We start from the raw sequence: 15944 nt of genomic DNA, 5'->3' as shown, positions 1-15944 counted from the left end.
TGTTGCCAGGAGAAGGTAAAGATATTGGAGTGAAGGACAGCAAACCAACAGATGAAGCAATGGAGGAAAAAGAAGATATCACTGAAGGTCCAAGTACGATGAAATCAGACAAACAGACAGGTTTGTAGATTAGATTTATTTCTCTGATTTATACAAATATGAAAAAGTAACCGTGATGTCTAAATCTAATTGCTGTCTTCTTAAACATTGTCAAGATGCCGTGAGACAATTTTCACCATGAATGAAAAGAGCTGAGACAATTTTTGTTTTATCACTTTATAACTTCATCTCTATAACTTCATTGTCCCAATTTGTAAATTTTAAAATCTCCTGTTTTGTCCATATCTTACATTTTTAGGTGAATCTGAAGATAAGGACAACAAACAAACAGAGGAACCAAGCGAGGAACAAAAAGGAATTGCTGAAATAAGTACTACTGGATCAGATGAAACTGCAGGTATGTAAAAAAATAGTTGTTATCAAAATTATGTAATTTAATGATGGTGAAAGTTATTTCAAATGTTAGTTTAATGATTGGAACCATGTTATCATGAGATGTCTCTCCAGAACACATATTTTATGAAAATGTCTCTATTTCCTGGAGTAGTATTCCCCACTTTAAAATGGATAACACTGAAGTAAAAGTACTTTCTCTATGTGCTACACTCATTTATAACATTCATATCAAGTGTAAAAATGTATTGTTCATTCGTTTATTTTCAACGTAGCATGTTGCCTTTGTAATGTGGTCAATTAGTAAATGAAACAGTATACTTTATACTTGATATGGATGCTATAAATGCTTTGATACATACAGAAAAACGCTTTACTTAAATATGTGTTATGGGTTGTAATTGTTTCACAAACCTTATTACAGAATCTGCACAGCAGGCTACCAGTCAATAAGTTTCAGTTGTTATCTGACAATATATTTCTAGTTGTGTATGCTATGACTTTCATGCTCTAGTAACCACAACTTTGTCTAGATACTAACATTTGACATGTAATATGTATATTAACAGCTAGATCACCTCACAGGTTTCCCAATTTAAACGGTACTTTCTCAGTATCAATATTATCTAGTGATAATGCTATGACAACGATAAAACAACTAGCATCACAGATATAGCTTTCATCTTTGCAGCACTGCTTGGTTGGAAGGTTGAACATTTGCCAAAGGATATTGTACATCTTGATCACCTCAAACAGGTCTCATATGTGTTATAATTTAACCTTTACTTTATTCCTATCAATACTAGCCAGTGGTAATGACATGGCAATGTTAAAACAACTAGCATCTGAGATAGAGCTTCCATCTATGGAGCCTTCGCCCAGCTATCGTCTACCCACACCTTTGGAACATCCACCTACAACAAGGACTTCAAGGAGACAGAGAAGACCAGATATCTCTAAATTAAGTGAAGAAGAACAGTTAAAGTATGCAATGAAAATGTCACGTGGATCACAAGGTAATGATTAGTTCATATACTTAAAGGGGCATAGTCTGTAACTTAAAAGTTCTTAGTGGTTACTTCATGTAATGTTTCATATTGATAATTGAACTACTAAAACACCCTGTCTAGCAGCTAGAGCTCTCAACTATATATGACGATGTCTTAGAAAGAAATGACATTATGATACAATATTTTGGTTCCAGATATCTCTAAATTAAGTGAGGAAGAACAGTTAAATTATGCAATGCAGATGTCACTTGGATTACAAGGTAAATGTTTCATTGAATTCTTCTTTTCCATGACTTTAGACCAGTTAACTGTATAGTTTTGCATTCAGAACTGTAAATCACTTTTAAGATGTAATCTAAATGATGCACTGTGACTCAGTCTTGTGGGGGTGCTGTAACAGTTGGATAATGTATGTTCTTATATAATCAAGTGCAATACGTGGGGGGGGGGGCATTCCCATAGAAAGGAATGCATGTATGTCACATACCCCAAAATGGGTCATTTTTTTCATGACAAAATCATGTGTAAACGTTTCATCTGAAAAATCCTTAATAATTTAGTGATAACATGGGAAAAGTCTTCATGCTTTAGAACTATGTACACAGCATCAGAATAAAGGTATATGTTTGTGACTGGAAATCCGCATCTGATTTTAGATTATACATGGGTGAATTAATTGAGTACCACATCCACTACTAAATAGCCATATTTTTATAGTACGTCTTAGAATGAGCATGAAGGTGAACCTGTTCTTCATACCTGTCCTCCATGGCATAGGTGTGCCAACTCACGGACTATTACACATAAATGAACAAAAAATATTGTATATTCTGCTTGTCCAACATCATAACAATTCAATTAACATACGTTTAATACCATCTTTGGTTGTACAGTGTTCAAAATAAGAATCCAAACAATTCAAATCATAAGTCTATCTTTTCTACAGTTTTTCATGAATTAATTAGTTTGAGTAGGTAGTGACAATTCTCCTTATTTAAAGAATAATACCATTTTAATATTGTTACACCATTCAGTTTAATGAATATATGAAATTGTTTCATCTACTGTGTATTTCTTCTCAACTGTCTATGATTATACCATAGACCCTAAACGAAAGGATGAGTCTATGCGGCAAACATCGAAGAGAATGTCACCTCTGCATGTGCAAACAATGCAATCCCATTATCATTTACTGTTACCATCATCTGTATATACTTTCCCAGCTAGTGAAGCTATTCATTTTTGTGTTTATTTCACGTTAACCAAATGTTGAATTATAATCAAGACAGGAGATTATTCACAGAACATTGTCATATCATGATATCCCAATTTCATGAACATAAGTTATTGTACACATTATTGTGTTTCAATTCTACCGTGTTTGATGGTCTGTGAATTGGGCCCTATTACCGAGGTTTTTGTCGATGAATTCACTACTCAAATGCAGTGTCAAGTTTTCTTGAAAGTAAAAAAAAATTAATTATTGCCATTGATTTTATATTAGATGGTGTATATGTAGTGATGCTATAGTTTTTAGCAGTTGGTTAAACTGTTAGTGTCTGACATGGAATGATGCATCACCAGAATTTTAAAAATGGCCGGTTACTTTGTTTGTTACGTCGAAGGTGGTGAAATTACTAACTATATTCTTCAAAGAAATTGTAGTATTTTGCACTCTCTAAACTTCTACTGTTGTCATATTGAGGTGTTTGGTGACAAGTAGAATTATGAAGTAAAATTATGATTTAGCACAACATGTACATGTATGAGCTCGTGATTGAAGGGTGTCCCATGATTGTGACTTTTTGTCATTCTGATTGAAGTTGTATACCCGATCATGGTGCCAAATCTTCTCAAAAAACAAAAAGGAGAATTATTACCATTTATTGTAAACCAGATATTGCAATGGTACTATAAATAATTTTTCGAGTGGGATAAACTGTTTGATTCTAAGATTGAAAAACTCCAATGATAAATCGCTTACATTTCCAACATGGCCGACTGGCTGCTCAACCGAAAAGCAACAAAGTTGTGTATACACTTATTTTCACGATATCTATGAAAGGGGAAAAAATTAGAAACAGCAGAGATGTCAACATATTATCCAACTGTAGGACTATTCACTTGTCAATTAAGTCCAATGATTCCATTGTGAAGAGTCATAGTGACCAAACTATCTGACACAAGTCATAACCTCTTCAAACTATTGTTAATCACTGTGGAGTTTTTGTGTCATCAACAACCATCAGACCAGCATGTAAGTGTTCAAAATCACATAGTTTTCAGACATTCGGCAATCATTCCATTTTATTTATTTACAATGTTGCCAGAGAGATGTTACTAGTAGCTGAGAATCTATCATGTTTGGTTTGGTCCAATTTCTAGCAAATTGAGGTGTTAAATGATTATTACAGATGTTAAGCTTCAAAGAAATATCAACAGAAACACGTCCTTTTCGTGTAGGGTGTATTATTATATTCTGCATGACTGTTTATTCAGTTATTCTTTTGTTTAAATCTTTGTATAGAAACTGAAGAAATGGGAGATTCAGAGTTTGATGTTACGTCACATCCTTATGAAGATCGTAAGTTAATGTTTTCATTATCAAGTGCTATGGTTCTAAATCTCACTCTGGCATAACTAGGAGGTTGTACTGAAATACATTCTATCCATATTTCCATCTTACTTCTCAGTACAGTGGGTTTATTAGGGACTCCAAGGATTCTTCTATTTTTGTTAGGGTAGGGCTGACCCATTGTATCTTGTGCTTTGAATATTGATAACAGTATAATGGAATGCTAATGCTGGCAAGATCCTGAAACTAAACTAGGCCAAAAACATTGACACAATTTCTTATGTTAACTTATCTCTAGCTCTAACCCTAACTGTCACAGTAAGTTTCATTTTGTATCACCATAGACACCACCTTCTCCACTGCCTATGGTACCACTCACTTTGCTTGTCACCATAGACACCACCTTCTCCACTGCCTATGGCACCACTCACTTTGCTTGTCACCATAGACACCACCTTCTCCACTGCCTATGGTACCACTCACTTTGCTTGTCACCATAGACACCACCTTCTCCACTGCCTATGGTACCACTCACTTTGCTTGTCACCATAGACACCACCTTCTCCACTGCCTATGGTACCACTCACTTTGCTTGCCACCATAGACACCACCTTCTCCACTGTCTACAGTGGCAAGCAAGGTTAGTAGCACCATAGACAGTGGAGAAGGTGGTGTCTGTTGAATATATCTTCAGTGTCACTGTGGGATATTGTAATCTAATTGTAGGTGTGAATATATATTCAGTGTCACTGTGGGAAATTGTAATCTAATTGTAGGTGTAAATATATATTCAATGTCACTGTGGGATATTGTAATCTAATTATAGGTGTGAATATATATTCAATGTCACTGTGGGATATTGTAATCTAATTGTAGGTTTGAATATATATTCAGTGTCACTGTGGGATATTGTAATCTAATTGTAGGTGTGAATATATATTCAGTGTCACTGTGGGATATTGTAATCTAATTGTAGGTTTGAATATATATTCATTGTCACTGTGGGATATTGTAATCTAATTGTAGGTTTGAATATATATTCAGTGTCACTGTGGGATATTGTAATCTAATTGTAGGTTTGAATATATATTCAGTGTCACTGTGGGATATTGTAATCTAATTGTAGGTGTGAAGATATATTCAGTATCACTGTGGGATATTGTAATCTAATTGTGGGTGTGAATATATGTTCAGTGTCACTGTGGGATATTGTAATCTAATTGTAGGTTTGCATATATATCCAGTGTCACTGTGGGATATTGTAATCTAATTATAGGTTTGAATATATATTCAGTGTCACTGTGGGATAATGTAATCTAATTGTAGGTGTGCATATATATTGGGTGTCACTGTGAGAAATTGTAATCTAAATGTAGGTTTGAATATATAACTGTTATAAGAGCAAAATATGCTTGGTAGAGGAAAAGCCAGAGGAAAATCCCAACACAACAGGATCATGTGACCATCACTAAATGTCTATATTGGATAGTCATACTAAATTAATAAGAAATGTTATCAAATTCTGGTTACGGTATCTCTTTTTGGAGGATGTGGTGGCCCTGAAAAGGGCCGTTTGGTTTGTGTACCCTATGGCACTGTTCAGACTTGTGTATTACACAAGCTGAGGTTGGATGTGGACATCATGTCATCTTTTCTGTGTTGGTAATTCTCAAAGTATGGACACACAGAACACTACTTTATACATCCCTTACATCATGTACAGGTTTCTAGTAAATATTTCCAATCCTGGTATTTCTTCATGTAATATTGGTGAAGTACACACTGACATATTAGTCCTTGCCTTGGTGAGATTGGGTAGGGGAAATATTGTCCATCAAGCTCAGTTCCTGAAATATAAAAATAAAAATATTATTGAAGATGTTACTTGATATTTGGTAAAATTAGCACAAAAATTGCATATTCCCATCAGACTTCTTAGTTCAAGTACAAACTAGCATAACTATTCCCCAACAGATTTAATCCATCTACACCTTCCTTCAAAAATTACATCATGTAATGTCAAAGAAATGGTACATTTTGTCCAAAGAGGACTTGTTGGCATTGATTGTTATCATCATCCAAACAAATTGTTATAAAAAATTAATTTAATGATTTGAACATTTTATTTAAGTCCTAGTTAGTATTCTAAGGTTACCCTACAATTTTATGAGAGGATGTATTGAGCAGTGATAACGTCTGTAGTTACTGGTCAGTTACCAAGGATGAATAGAATTTAGTAAATTAGTAAATTAGTTAATGCTAGAATCAAAGTTAGTATTATGTGGTTATAATTTTATAAGAGGACTTTATTGACCAGTGAAAACTTAATTTCTGTAGTTGCTGGTCAGTTACCAGGGATGAATAGAATTTAGTAAATTTAATAGTAAATTAGTTAATTAATGCTAGAATCAAAGTTAGTATTATCATGTGGTTATAATTTTATAAGAGGACTTTATTGTTACAGTAGTTGCTGGACAGTTACCAGGGATAATTGGAATTTAGTAAATTAGTCAATGTTAGAATTAAAGCTAGAATTCTGAGGTTACTGTGCAATTTCATAAGATGACTTACTAAGGGACCAGTCAGTTTCTCCAGCCGGGGGGGAGGGGGGTGATTCTTAAATTGGGCTGACACAAAGTCACTGCCCCCCCCCCTCGCTGCCCCGATCTGTAATACCAAAAACAGGCTGACCTCTTGCACTTAATTCTAAAACATGATGACCCCCCCCCCCCTCCATATATAATATTCGCATGACAGGTATTTTTTTATCGTGACTCAGTGTGGACTGCTTGACTGTCTTTCATGTACTTAATAAGATCCCAGGTTAGCACTATCATATTTATAATTATTGACTACACAGGGTAAATATATTCCAAAAGGAGTTTAACTAAACATCTTGACAGTGAAAGGTAGGGGGGGAGCGTGAGAAGGGTATATGTACATCTCTTATGGGGGGGTCTCCCCCTAAAAGCCAAGGAAGATTTTCACCCTGAAAAGTCAATTATAAGATTATTCAGACATTTTCAGAAAAATAATTTCCAAGCTTTACAAGACAGCACCAACATGTAAAAAACAACTACATATTTTTTAAATATAGTTTGATAGCATCTTGACAGTAAGAGTTAGGGAGAAGAGCTTGAGACTGGGATGTGTACACCTCGTAAGGGGGGGGAGGAGGCCTCCCCCTAGAAGCCCTGGAGGTTTTTTACTCTGAAAAGTCAATTTTGAGATTATTCAGACCCTTTCAGACAATAATTTCCGAGCTTTACAAGACAGCACCAACATGTAAAAAGCAACTACATAGGGTTGAAATACTTTTGAAATATACTTTGATAGCATCTTGACAGTAAGAGGGGAAGAGCTTGAGACTAGGATATGCCACCTCATGTGTGTGTGTGGGGGGGGGGTCTGAGGGGGTTTTCCTCTAGAAGCCCTTGAGGATTTTTACTCTTAAAACCACTATTTAGGCTATTCAGACCCTTTCAAGCAATACCTTAATCCATGCTTTACAAAACAGCAAGTATCAGAAACTATTCATTATATACATGTAGGTCAGCACATCTAATGGTAGTATCATTGGTAGGGGAGATTTGGAGATTAAGGCAATTTTAGACTATCTTGGCAAACATTTCACATCTTGGAAAGACAATATCATCTCACTTTAGAATAGGGTTAAAAATATTTAAGAAAAGTTTAATACCATTATGACAGTAAAGAGTTTGTTTGTGCATCTTATTGTTGGTTGAATGCATGAGTGACCTCTGACGGTGAGGGAGTCCTTGGGGTTTCCCCCCTGGCAGATCTGGAGTTTTTTGCTTCTACTAAGGCAATGTTTAGGTTATTCATAGCCTTTGAGGTAATATTTCCAAGCTTCAAAAAGCTAATGTAAATGTATGTTTTAAATGAGTTTCCCATATCACATAAAATGGACACGTAACATTGGTATAGGGGCATTAACATTGCATGTATGATAAAGTCACCGGTATATGTTAGAGAACTTTAGGTGGTCATGATACCTAGTATATAATAGAAACTGGAATCTGATGAGATGTAGTGATTTGTAGTATCAATAACATGTAGTGTCCAAAATAGAAAGTGTATTAATCCCTTTTGACATGTTCATACTGACGAGACGTAGAACAATTTAGATTAACTTCACCATTATGAAACCATCAAGTTCACTTTTGCCCGAAATTGCAATATAAGTGAAGCATTGATTGTGAACCAGCCAAGCATTTACACGACATGTTCTGTAACTATTGTGGTAGCTAGGTAATACCGGTACATGTATATGAATATGTATAGTTATGTTTGAACTAATAAGTAATGTTAAAGAATTCATGTAAGAAACAGGGACAAGAACAAATATTGACATGTACCACATTTCAGACAAGGCTGTATGCCATTGTAGAAAAAGATTTTTTTCTTTCATCACAATCTAAAACACAATGACCCCAACCCCCCCCCCCCCATCCACAATTTCAAAAACAGGGTGACCCCTCCCCCCCCCCCCTCCTACAAATCCAACCCCCCCCCCCACCTCCCAGGCTGAAGAAACTGACCAGTCCCTAAGGGTGGCCTTCTTTTTTTTCTTTTTTTTTTGGTTTCTCATCTCCAGTGGAATAGTCAGGCGGGGTGGACGAGCGAAATAAAAAAAAAGGGGGGGGGGCAAGAAAAAAAATCTGTATTTTTTCAGTTCTATTCTCTGTCCTTTCTGTCCTGTCAGTCGCTCTACAACTTCTTTTCTCTTCTCTTTATTGAATCCTTGTTACAAGTCTCTTATTTCCTTCATTTTAGCAAGGTTGACAAGTCTGTAGAACAACTTTGTAAGAAGATGATTGAATACTTATCATCCTGATGGGTGTATATCTGTAGCCATGAACTATTGTGTGATTTTATCAGGAGTACTAATACATTCGTCGTATTAATCAGCATTGCCATCGCTAACAATTTTTTCAAGTTATCCAATTTGAACTTTAGTATGTAACTTTTTGAAACTCTTACGTGATTGTCATCAGTGTGCTAGATGAATTTTCATTTATATAAATCATTACTTCTATGAAACATTTTTCTTCAGTGTGAACTTATCAAAATAATCCACCAGATAACATGCAAACATTTCTAGAACTCAGAACTCCTTTGGGATTTACTGTTTAAAAGTAATTAAAAGTAATAATGTAAACATCGGAAAGTCTTCCAAGGTCATGCATGTCATGGGTCATGAAACACATTACCATTACGGAGTCAGTCATTTCCCCAATGATACAACTGATTAAAATCTAAAAACTGGTCAATTAGGAATGCAGTATGACTTTTACCAATTTTAAGCATAATTTTGAAAATGATGGAAATATTCTGAGCTATTATTACATTGCAGCAAAATGTACTGCGCGACAGTATTAATTTTGTGCCCTGTCAACGACTTCAGCCATGATGAACGACACATGCTGCTCCGACGTAATGTGGGGGGGGGGGGGAGGGGGGAGGTACACGGCAGTGTTCTGCCAAGGTTTCCAACATGTGGGGACAAAGGCCCCTTGGTTGCAAAAAGGGGTGTCATTTAACAGGGAGTGGGGTCAATTATTAATATCTATGAAATATTCATATAGATTATCTCAGACCACTATAGAGATACTGTGGTTTAAGATATTCCATTACCTATAGACCATTATCTAACTACATAAAAAAATTCCATTCATAATAACAGTTCCCAGTAAGCTATTTTTTGAAAATTGTGTACTACACATTACACCTTAGAAAAAGAAGGCAATTAAGATTATGTAATTTTAAGTCATTTCTACAGAGTATATTATATATTGTTTAGAAAGATTGGACAGCCAGGAAGTCACAATTTTTATTCTGAATATCAATGAACAGTAGTGCTCAAATTTATAATTCCCTTTTTTCAGACAAGGACAAAGAACAACTTCAAAATAAGTCACAGTGAACATATGATTGAATAAAAACTTTGAGAAATCCTAAACTTGTAACCACTTGTTTCATTTTTAAAACTGTTAGTACACTGCTGTGTTTATCAATATCATTTTCTCTTGAAATTCATGACATTTTGAAGAAAAAAATCCCTGACTTTAAAAAGTACCAAATGTGAACGAAAAACTTACAATAATACAGTCAAACAAACTTTAAAATAATTTATTTTTTATTAATTAACTGTTACTGGCTGTGTATAATGATTTGGTCCTGCTATATCAAATGACAGCATTAGTTTATATACATACTGTAAACTTCATACGAAAAGCTGACATTAGGTGTCCTTGAAACTCAGAACTTGAATCTTTAACTAAAATTATCAACAACGTCAAAGTTGGAATGCTTTGTAAATACCACAGTAATTTTTTTCTGATTTGCACAACAAGGTCGTTCTTCATGTCTGACCGGGCGCACATGCATCGGTGACGAGAGACGTCCATTTCGACGTCTTGTCTACTCCCTCTAATGTTGTAGATTAAGTTTATCAAAGTTGATCTTTTTGTGGCATTTTTTATGTTAACAATAGAACTTTGTGTTGTCACTGTATCTTATGTGATATCAACAAAACTTTCCCTTACGCAGTCAGTATACTTCTTGTGGGATTGACGTCAGGGCCTGGCCCGGTCCGGCCCTGGACTTAGATAATTTTGATGTCTGCCGTAAAATGAATGCGCCAAAGTGACGCAAGGTGGGAAAATTATTGCATCATTTGTACTTTTAGGGGGCCAATGTCGCAAGGTCGCGGCCTAGGCAGAACTGGTCTAAGACGCCATGAGGAACCTTACAATTTCGCTGTGCTCAGGGGTTGGTCGGAAATAAAAAAAAAAAAAAATTTCTGATGTCGGAGCTGCAAATTAGGGTCGGTCGGGAGATGAGAAACAGAAAAATAAAAAGGGTCGCCCTAACCATGGATGAATGGAATTACAGTCAATGCTAAAATCAAATTAATATTAGAATTCTGAAGTATTTCACAAGAAGACTTAATGACTAGTGACAACTAAATCAATAATTACTGGTTGGTTACTAAAGATGAATGGAACAAAATAACGCAAAAATTAAATTGAAGTATCATGGAAAATTTCATATGGTCAAAATTTGTTCAAAGAGAAATGATTTGTTATTTTTCTGTTGCCATGAAAATCTACTTTTCATTATAATCACTGGTAATGTCTGAGAAAATTACAACAAAACAACCCTGGTACATATGATAATACCATCAAAAATGTATTGAATCATCTATTGTAAATGTGTTGCTATGGTAACAGTTTTCCATATCATTATGTTTTTATGAATATTACACCAAACATGCAATTCAAACCTGTTACTAGCTCACAAAATTGGTTGCCTTGGTAACATAAATCCGACTGCAAAATGGTTTTCTGATTATTAAAAATTTGAAAGAGAAGCTTGGATCATTGCTATATAGTGATCATTGTTATTTTTGCATACTGTCTTTGTTTCGATAAAATGAAGTAAGGAACATATCAGAATTAGAAATGCTGAAGTTGCTATGGAAACCATAAATTTACATAAACAATTCATGTTCATATAGTGTGAAAAAAAAACTTGAATTCATTTTGATGTTTTGGGAGAAAATAAATGATATAACAGAAACTGGTTACACAAAACACAGAAAAACTTATTTCTGAACCATTTCTAAAGAACGTGTTTCCATAGCAACAATTCCTAGACCTTCAATGACACACAATTCATAATTAGCCAAGGTCATAAAGATATCAAATCATATTAATATGACCAGAGAAATGGTAATATAGGATAAATACAAACCATAATAATAGTACTAATGGATATTCAATGGTTGCCATAGCAACAGATGATTTTAATTGCAAAGTGTACATTTTGTACATGTAGACTTATTATACAAAATATTCTTGGATAATGAAATTCCATGTTTGAAATTGTATATAAATTTTAAGCTCCAAATATTTCCTTTATGAATGTAACATTATACAACATCAAAGATTATTTTTGACCAATTCTTGATATATATATTACCATGGTTACAAATTATACATATGAAATATTTGTAATTTGTGCTGGTACATGAAATAATGTTAATTGCAACTTACTTCAAAACCAAGATTGACAATTTTCTACTTTGTCACTGACGTAGTTTTTCTTAATATTAACCAAAATAACATTCATGGTTGCTATGGTAACATATGACTTGACATTCTAATTTGTTCCGTACAAATCACAGATATAGTACAATGCAAATTTTTATAATAATAAACCAAGTGTTATGTAAATTCTTGCTTTAATAAATAAAACAAAAAATATACATTTTATGTTGCCATGGAAACAGTAAACTTACAGTAAAAATTTCTAAACTAACTTCCATAAAGTTTGAAAAATTAAATCATTTTAATATTTTTGAAAAAAAAAATATTTTTCAAATACGCACCAAGCGCAAAAGTGAAAAACAAATTTTTGAACCATTCTTGGCAAATATGTTTCCATGGCAACTATTCCATGATTTTGTATACTCCATATGTAATTCAAATAATGTCATAAAAATATCAAATCATGTAATGATGTTCATGGTCAATCCTTGAAAGTGTATAGAGGTATGTACACAGGATATAATAGTAATATCAGGATTTTGATATTAAATGGTTGCCATAGTAACAAGTTATTTTGGTGGTAAACTGTGGAAATGTAAAACTAACAACATACACTTAAGTTTCCATAGTGATGAAATTCCATGTTTGACATTTCTCTTCTAAAAAGTGTATTATTTCAGAATGTTGTCTTACCTTGATTTAACCTTTGACCTTTTCATAGGTACATCACAGTGGTCAAAGGACAGAATTGGCCAGAGAGGTGAAGGTTCTGTAGAGTTCAACAGTCCCAGTGGTATGGCCATGACTCCAACCGATTTACTACTGGTCTGTGAATATGGGAATCAACGAATTCAGATTTTAAACAAAGAATTTCAATGTCTTGATTTTATTACATATACAGATGAATTTCCACAACCCTTCAAACCATGGGACATAGCAGTATCCCATGACAACCTATATTTCATATATGATGATGGTAATAAACAAATTATTGTGACAAATCAAAATAAGAAAATAATCAGAATTATTTGTCAAAATGAAGATCTATGGGGTATAACTGTCATGGGTAACTTTGTATTAGCTACTGACTTCAGGGGACATAGACTGATTAAGTTCACAACAATGGGAGACAAGGTTACAGAGGTTAAAGGTCAAGTTCAGAGTGAAGGTCAGTTTAGTGACCCCTGGTCAGTGGCTGTAACAAGTGACCAGAAGGTTGTTATGTCACATAGCAAAGGGATAAATTTTTATGATTCAAATCTAAAGTTTATATCTTCATATGATCACAGCTTTAATGCCACTGGACAGTGTGTTGATAAAAGAAATAATATTTATATTTGTGATTGGGGCAATAATAGAGTTGTTATGGTAACAGAGAATAGAGAGTTTGTAGTTGTACACTCTGACATAGTGGGACCTAGGTTCATAGAAATCAGTGACGAAAAGACAACCAAGATTTTTATTACACATGTCTATGACTATGACTACATCACAGTGTTAATCTTGTAAACATACAAACATCAACCCCCCATATCATGACACAATTTCACATTTTTTTCAAATTTTGACAATTTATTTTCCATAATCATGCACCTCTATGGCAGTCGCTGTGTATTTTAGACAACATTAAACCAAAATTGAGAAAAAATTCTGAAATTTTATGTCAAAATTTTGACAATATTTGTGAAATTGTTCCTTCCAAATGATTGTTATTTACAATTCCAACACTGTGATGACAATTTACCCACCAGAAAATGACATTTGTGTGTGTAAAAAATTTATAAAATCTTACCTGTATGTCCTGTAATTTATGTAGAATTATCCCATGTATATATTTGATGTAAATTTAGTAATTAAATATTTTTAACAATTTAAAATCAAAATTCATATCAATAAAGCATTGTTGACTGGACGCTGACATCTTTTAAACTGAAAACACTACGCCAGACACTTCACAATGCATAAGATGTAGTGTGGTCGAATCAATGCGCAGGGAAGGAACTAGTACCCAAAAGTGATACAATGTCTTTAGTTCATATGACATGCTAAGTGTAAGTATTTGTATTTTATCTTAGGTTTTATTTTAAGTCCATAAAACTGTTGTCTCAGTCCTAAAACATAAGTATTTGTAATTCACAAGTCTCGTGTACACTAAACTCTAGGTGGCGCTGTGACCATTTTACTGAACTAAGATTGCAAGGAATATCATGCCCTGCAGGTCTGACGCGCGTATGCTGCTGCCGCACTACATTTCTATCCAGTCCACATTGAACGTATTCCGCCAACAGAGAAGTACCAGGATATGAACTCGGTCCAACAAGCGTTTGCAAAGTCACTGCGATTTAGTGAAAATTAAGAACTTTGCATTAAAACGTAAACCCACTAATAAACATATCATTTGGAGAAACGTCATAAGCCCAGGAGTCTTCCAAACGGTACTAGCTCTGTGTCGGCCAACTTTCTAGTACGCCTACCTATAGATTGTTTACAGGCTTATGAGTGTGTAGACCTACTATATACGTTATTGAGAGAAGTCTCTACTGAAGTTAGGACTAGATAAGTTGGCTTACGTGTGTAGACCTACTTGTAGAGAGAAGTCTCTACTGAAGTTAGGACTAGATAAGTTAGCTTACGTTGTGTCATGACCCAAATTTTCGCCAGCAAATAATAATTAATGACTCTGACAAGACAGAGTTCTTAAAATTAAATGAATGAAATGAAATAATATGTCTCAAAACTACAGTTGATAAGTTGACTACTTATCGCTTGTCTTTGCCGAGTTCATATCCGGGGTCATTTCTCTCATGTTACTCGTTCTTATCTGAGCTTGTTAATAGTTCGACATTATTTTTATATGACGTTGTATGTATATTTTTAGAGATTACGTCACTGATTGGTTCACAATTGAATATTTACATATCAGGCCTAGTGACGTCACAGTTGTTCGATGACAATTTTTAAGCTTTTAGTTCACAAATAAAAACGTAACATAAGTTTACAAATGTAATGTACAATATTTTTCTTATCACAGAAACTATATAATAAAATTATCACAGACTGTAATTCTATAAATGTTTAAGGTTTTTAAATTATGTATACTTTGGTGAGATTGAGTACGTTAAAAAAGAATTATTGTTCACTAAAAAAGTTCAACCGTGTCTATGTCTGCGATTATTATTTGCGAATACCATCACAATCAATTGAATATATACTCGATTATTATCATCGCCGTTGAGGGCTCTTATTTTTTGGTGCAGACGTAAAAATCAAGTTTATTGTGTATTTATACAGCTACCTTTATCCACACGTGATGCAATACTGTTCGTTCAGGGTGTAGATATTAAGAGTAAAATAAGTTATCGAACCTAACAAAACATTTTTCACAAAACCTAATTGTGCACCATGTTCAGCTTTGAATTTTTATTCTCTCTTGTTTGACGTACAGTCCTCATCGGAATGACAAATTCCACTGTAGGTATATCTTAGCTATGGAAATATGCGATCTGTTCACCCCGACATGTCTTCGTTCCAATTCAGAGTTGAATCAAGCAACACCAATTCAAGGGTGTTTATTACCAGATCGGCGACTGGTTAACTTTTGATTGTAAAGGTTAGTGGTAATTTTGTCTCAGATCATCTATGATCATCTTCACTTAAATGAGTGAGTGAGTGAGTGAGTGAGTGAGTGAGTAAGTGAGTGAGTGAGTGAGTGAGTGAGTGAGTGAGTGGGTGAGTGAGTGAGTGAGTGGATATTATCGCAGTAATCGTAACTCATACATGCACGGTAATACTAGGAATTATATTATATGATGCTACTATGCGCCATTCTGA

At 34.3% G+C, this 15944-nt stretch overlaps 1 protein-coding gene across 2 annotated transcripts in view; it reads left to right on the top strand.

Moving 5' to 3' along the window:
- LOC144439694 (uncharacterized) overlaps nucleotides 1-15211 on the top strand; it is a 35178-nt gene extending 19967 nt beyond the window's left edge. For both annotated transcript variants that reach the window (XM_078128929.1, XM_078128928.1), the window contains exons 17-22: nucleotides 10-120; nucleotides 359-457; nucleotides 1260-1469; nucleotides 1658-1723; nucleotides 3991-4047; nucleotides 12835-15211. In XM_078128929.1, coding sequence (XP_077985055.1) covers nucleotides 10-120; nucleotides 359-457; nucleotides 1260-1469; nucleotides 1658-1723; nucleotides 3991-4047; nucleotides 12835-13622 — 1331 coding nt within the window. In that variant the 3' untranslated portion in view covers nucleotides 13623-15211. The remainder of the gene's footprint in view (nucleotides 1-9; nucleotides 121-358; nucleotides 458-1259; nucleotides 1470-1657; nucleotides 1724-3990; nucleotides 4048-12834) is intronic.
- Nucleotides 15212-15944: the final 733 nt, after the last annotated feature.

This window comes from Glandiceps talaboti, chromosome 9 (genome assembly GCF_964340395.1).
Source record: "Glandiceps talaboti chromosome 9, keGlaTala1.1, whole genome shotgun sequence".
Classification (NCBI taxonomy): Eukaryota; Metazoa; Hemichordata; class Enteropneusta; family Spengelidae; genus Glandiceps; species Glandiceps talaboti.
Note: the sequence above shows the minus strand (reverse complement) of the source record. Positions and strands in the feature narration are given on the sequence as shown.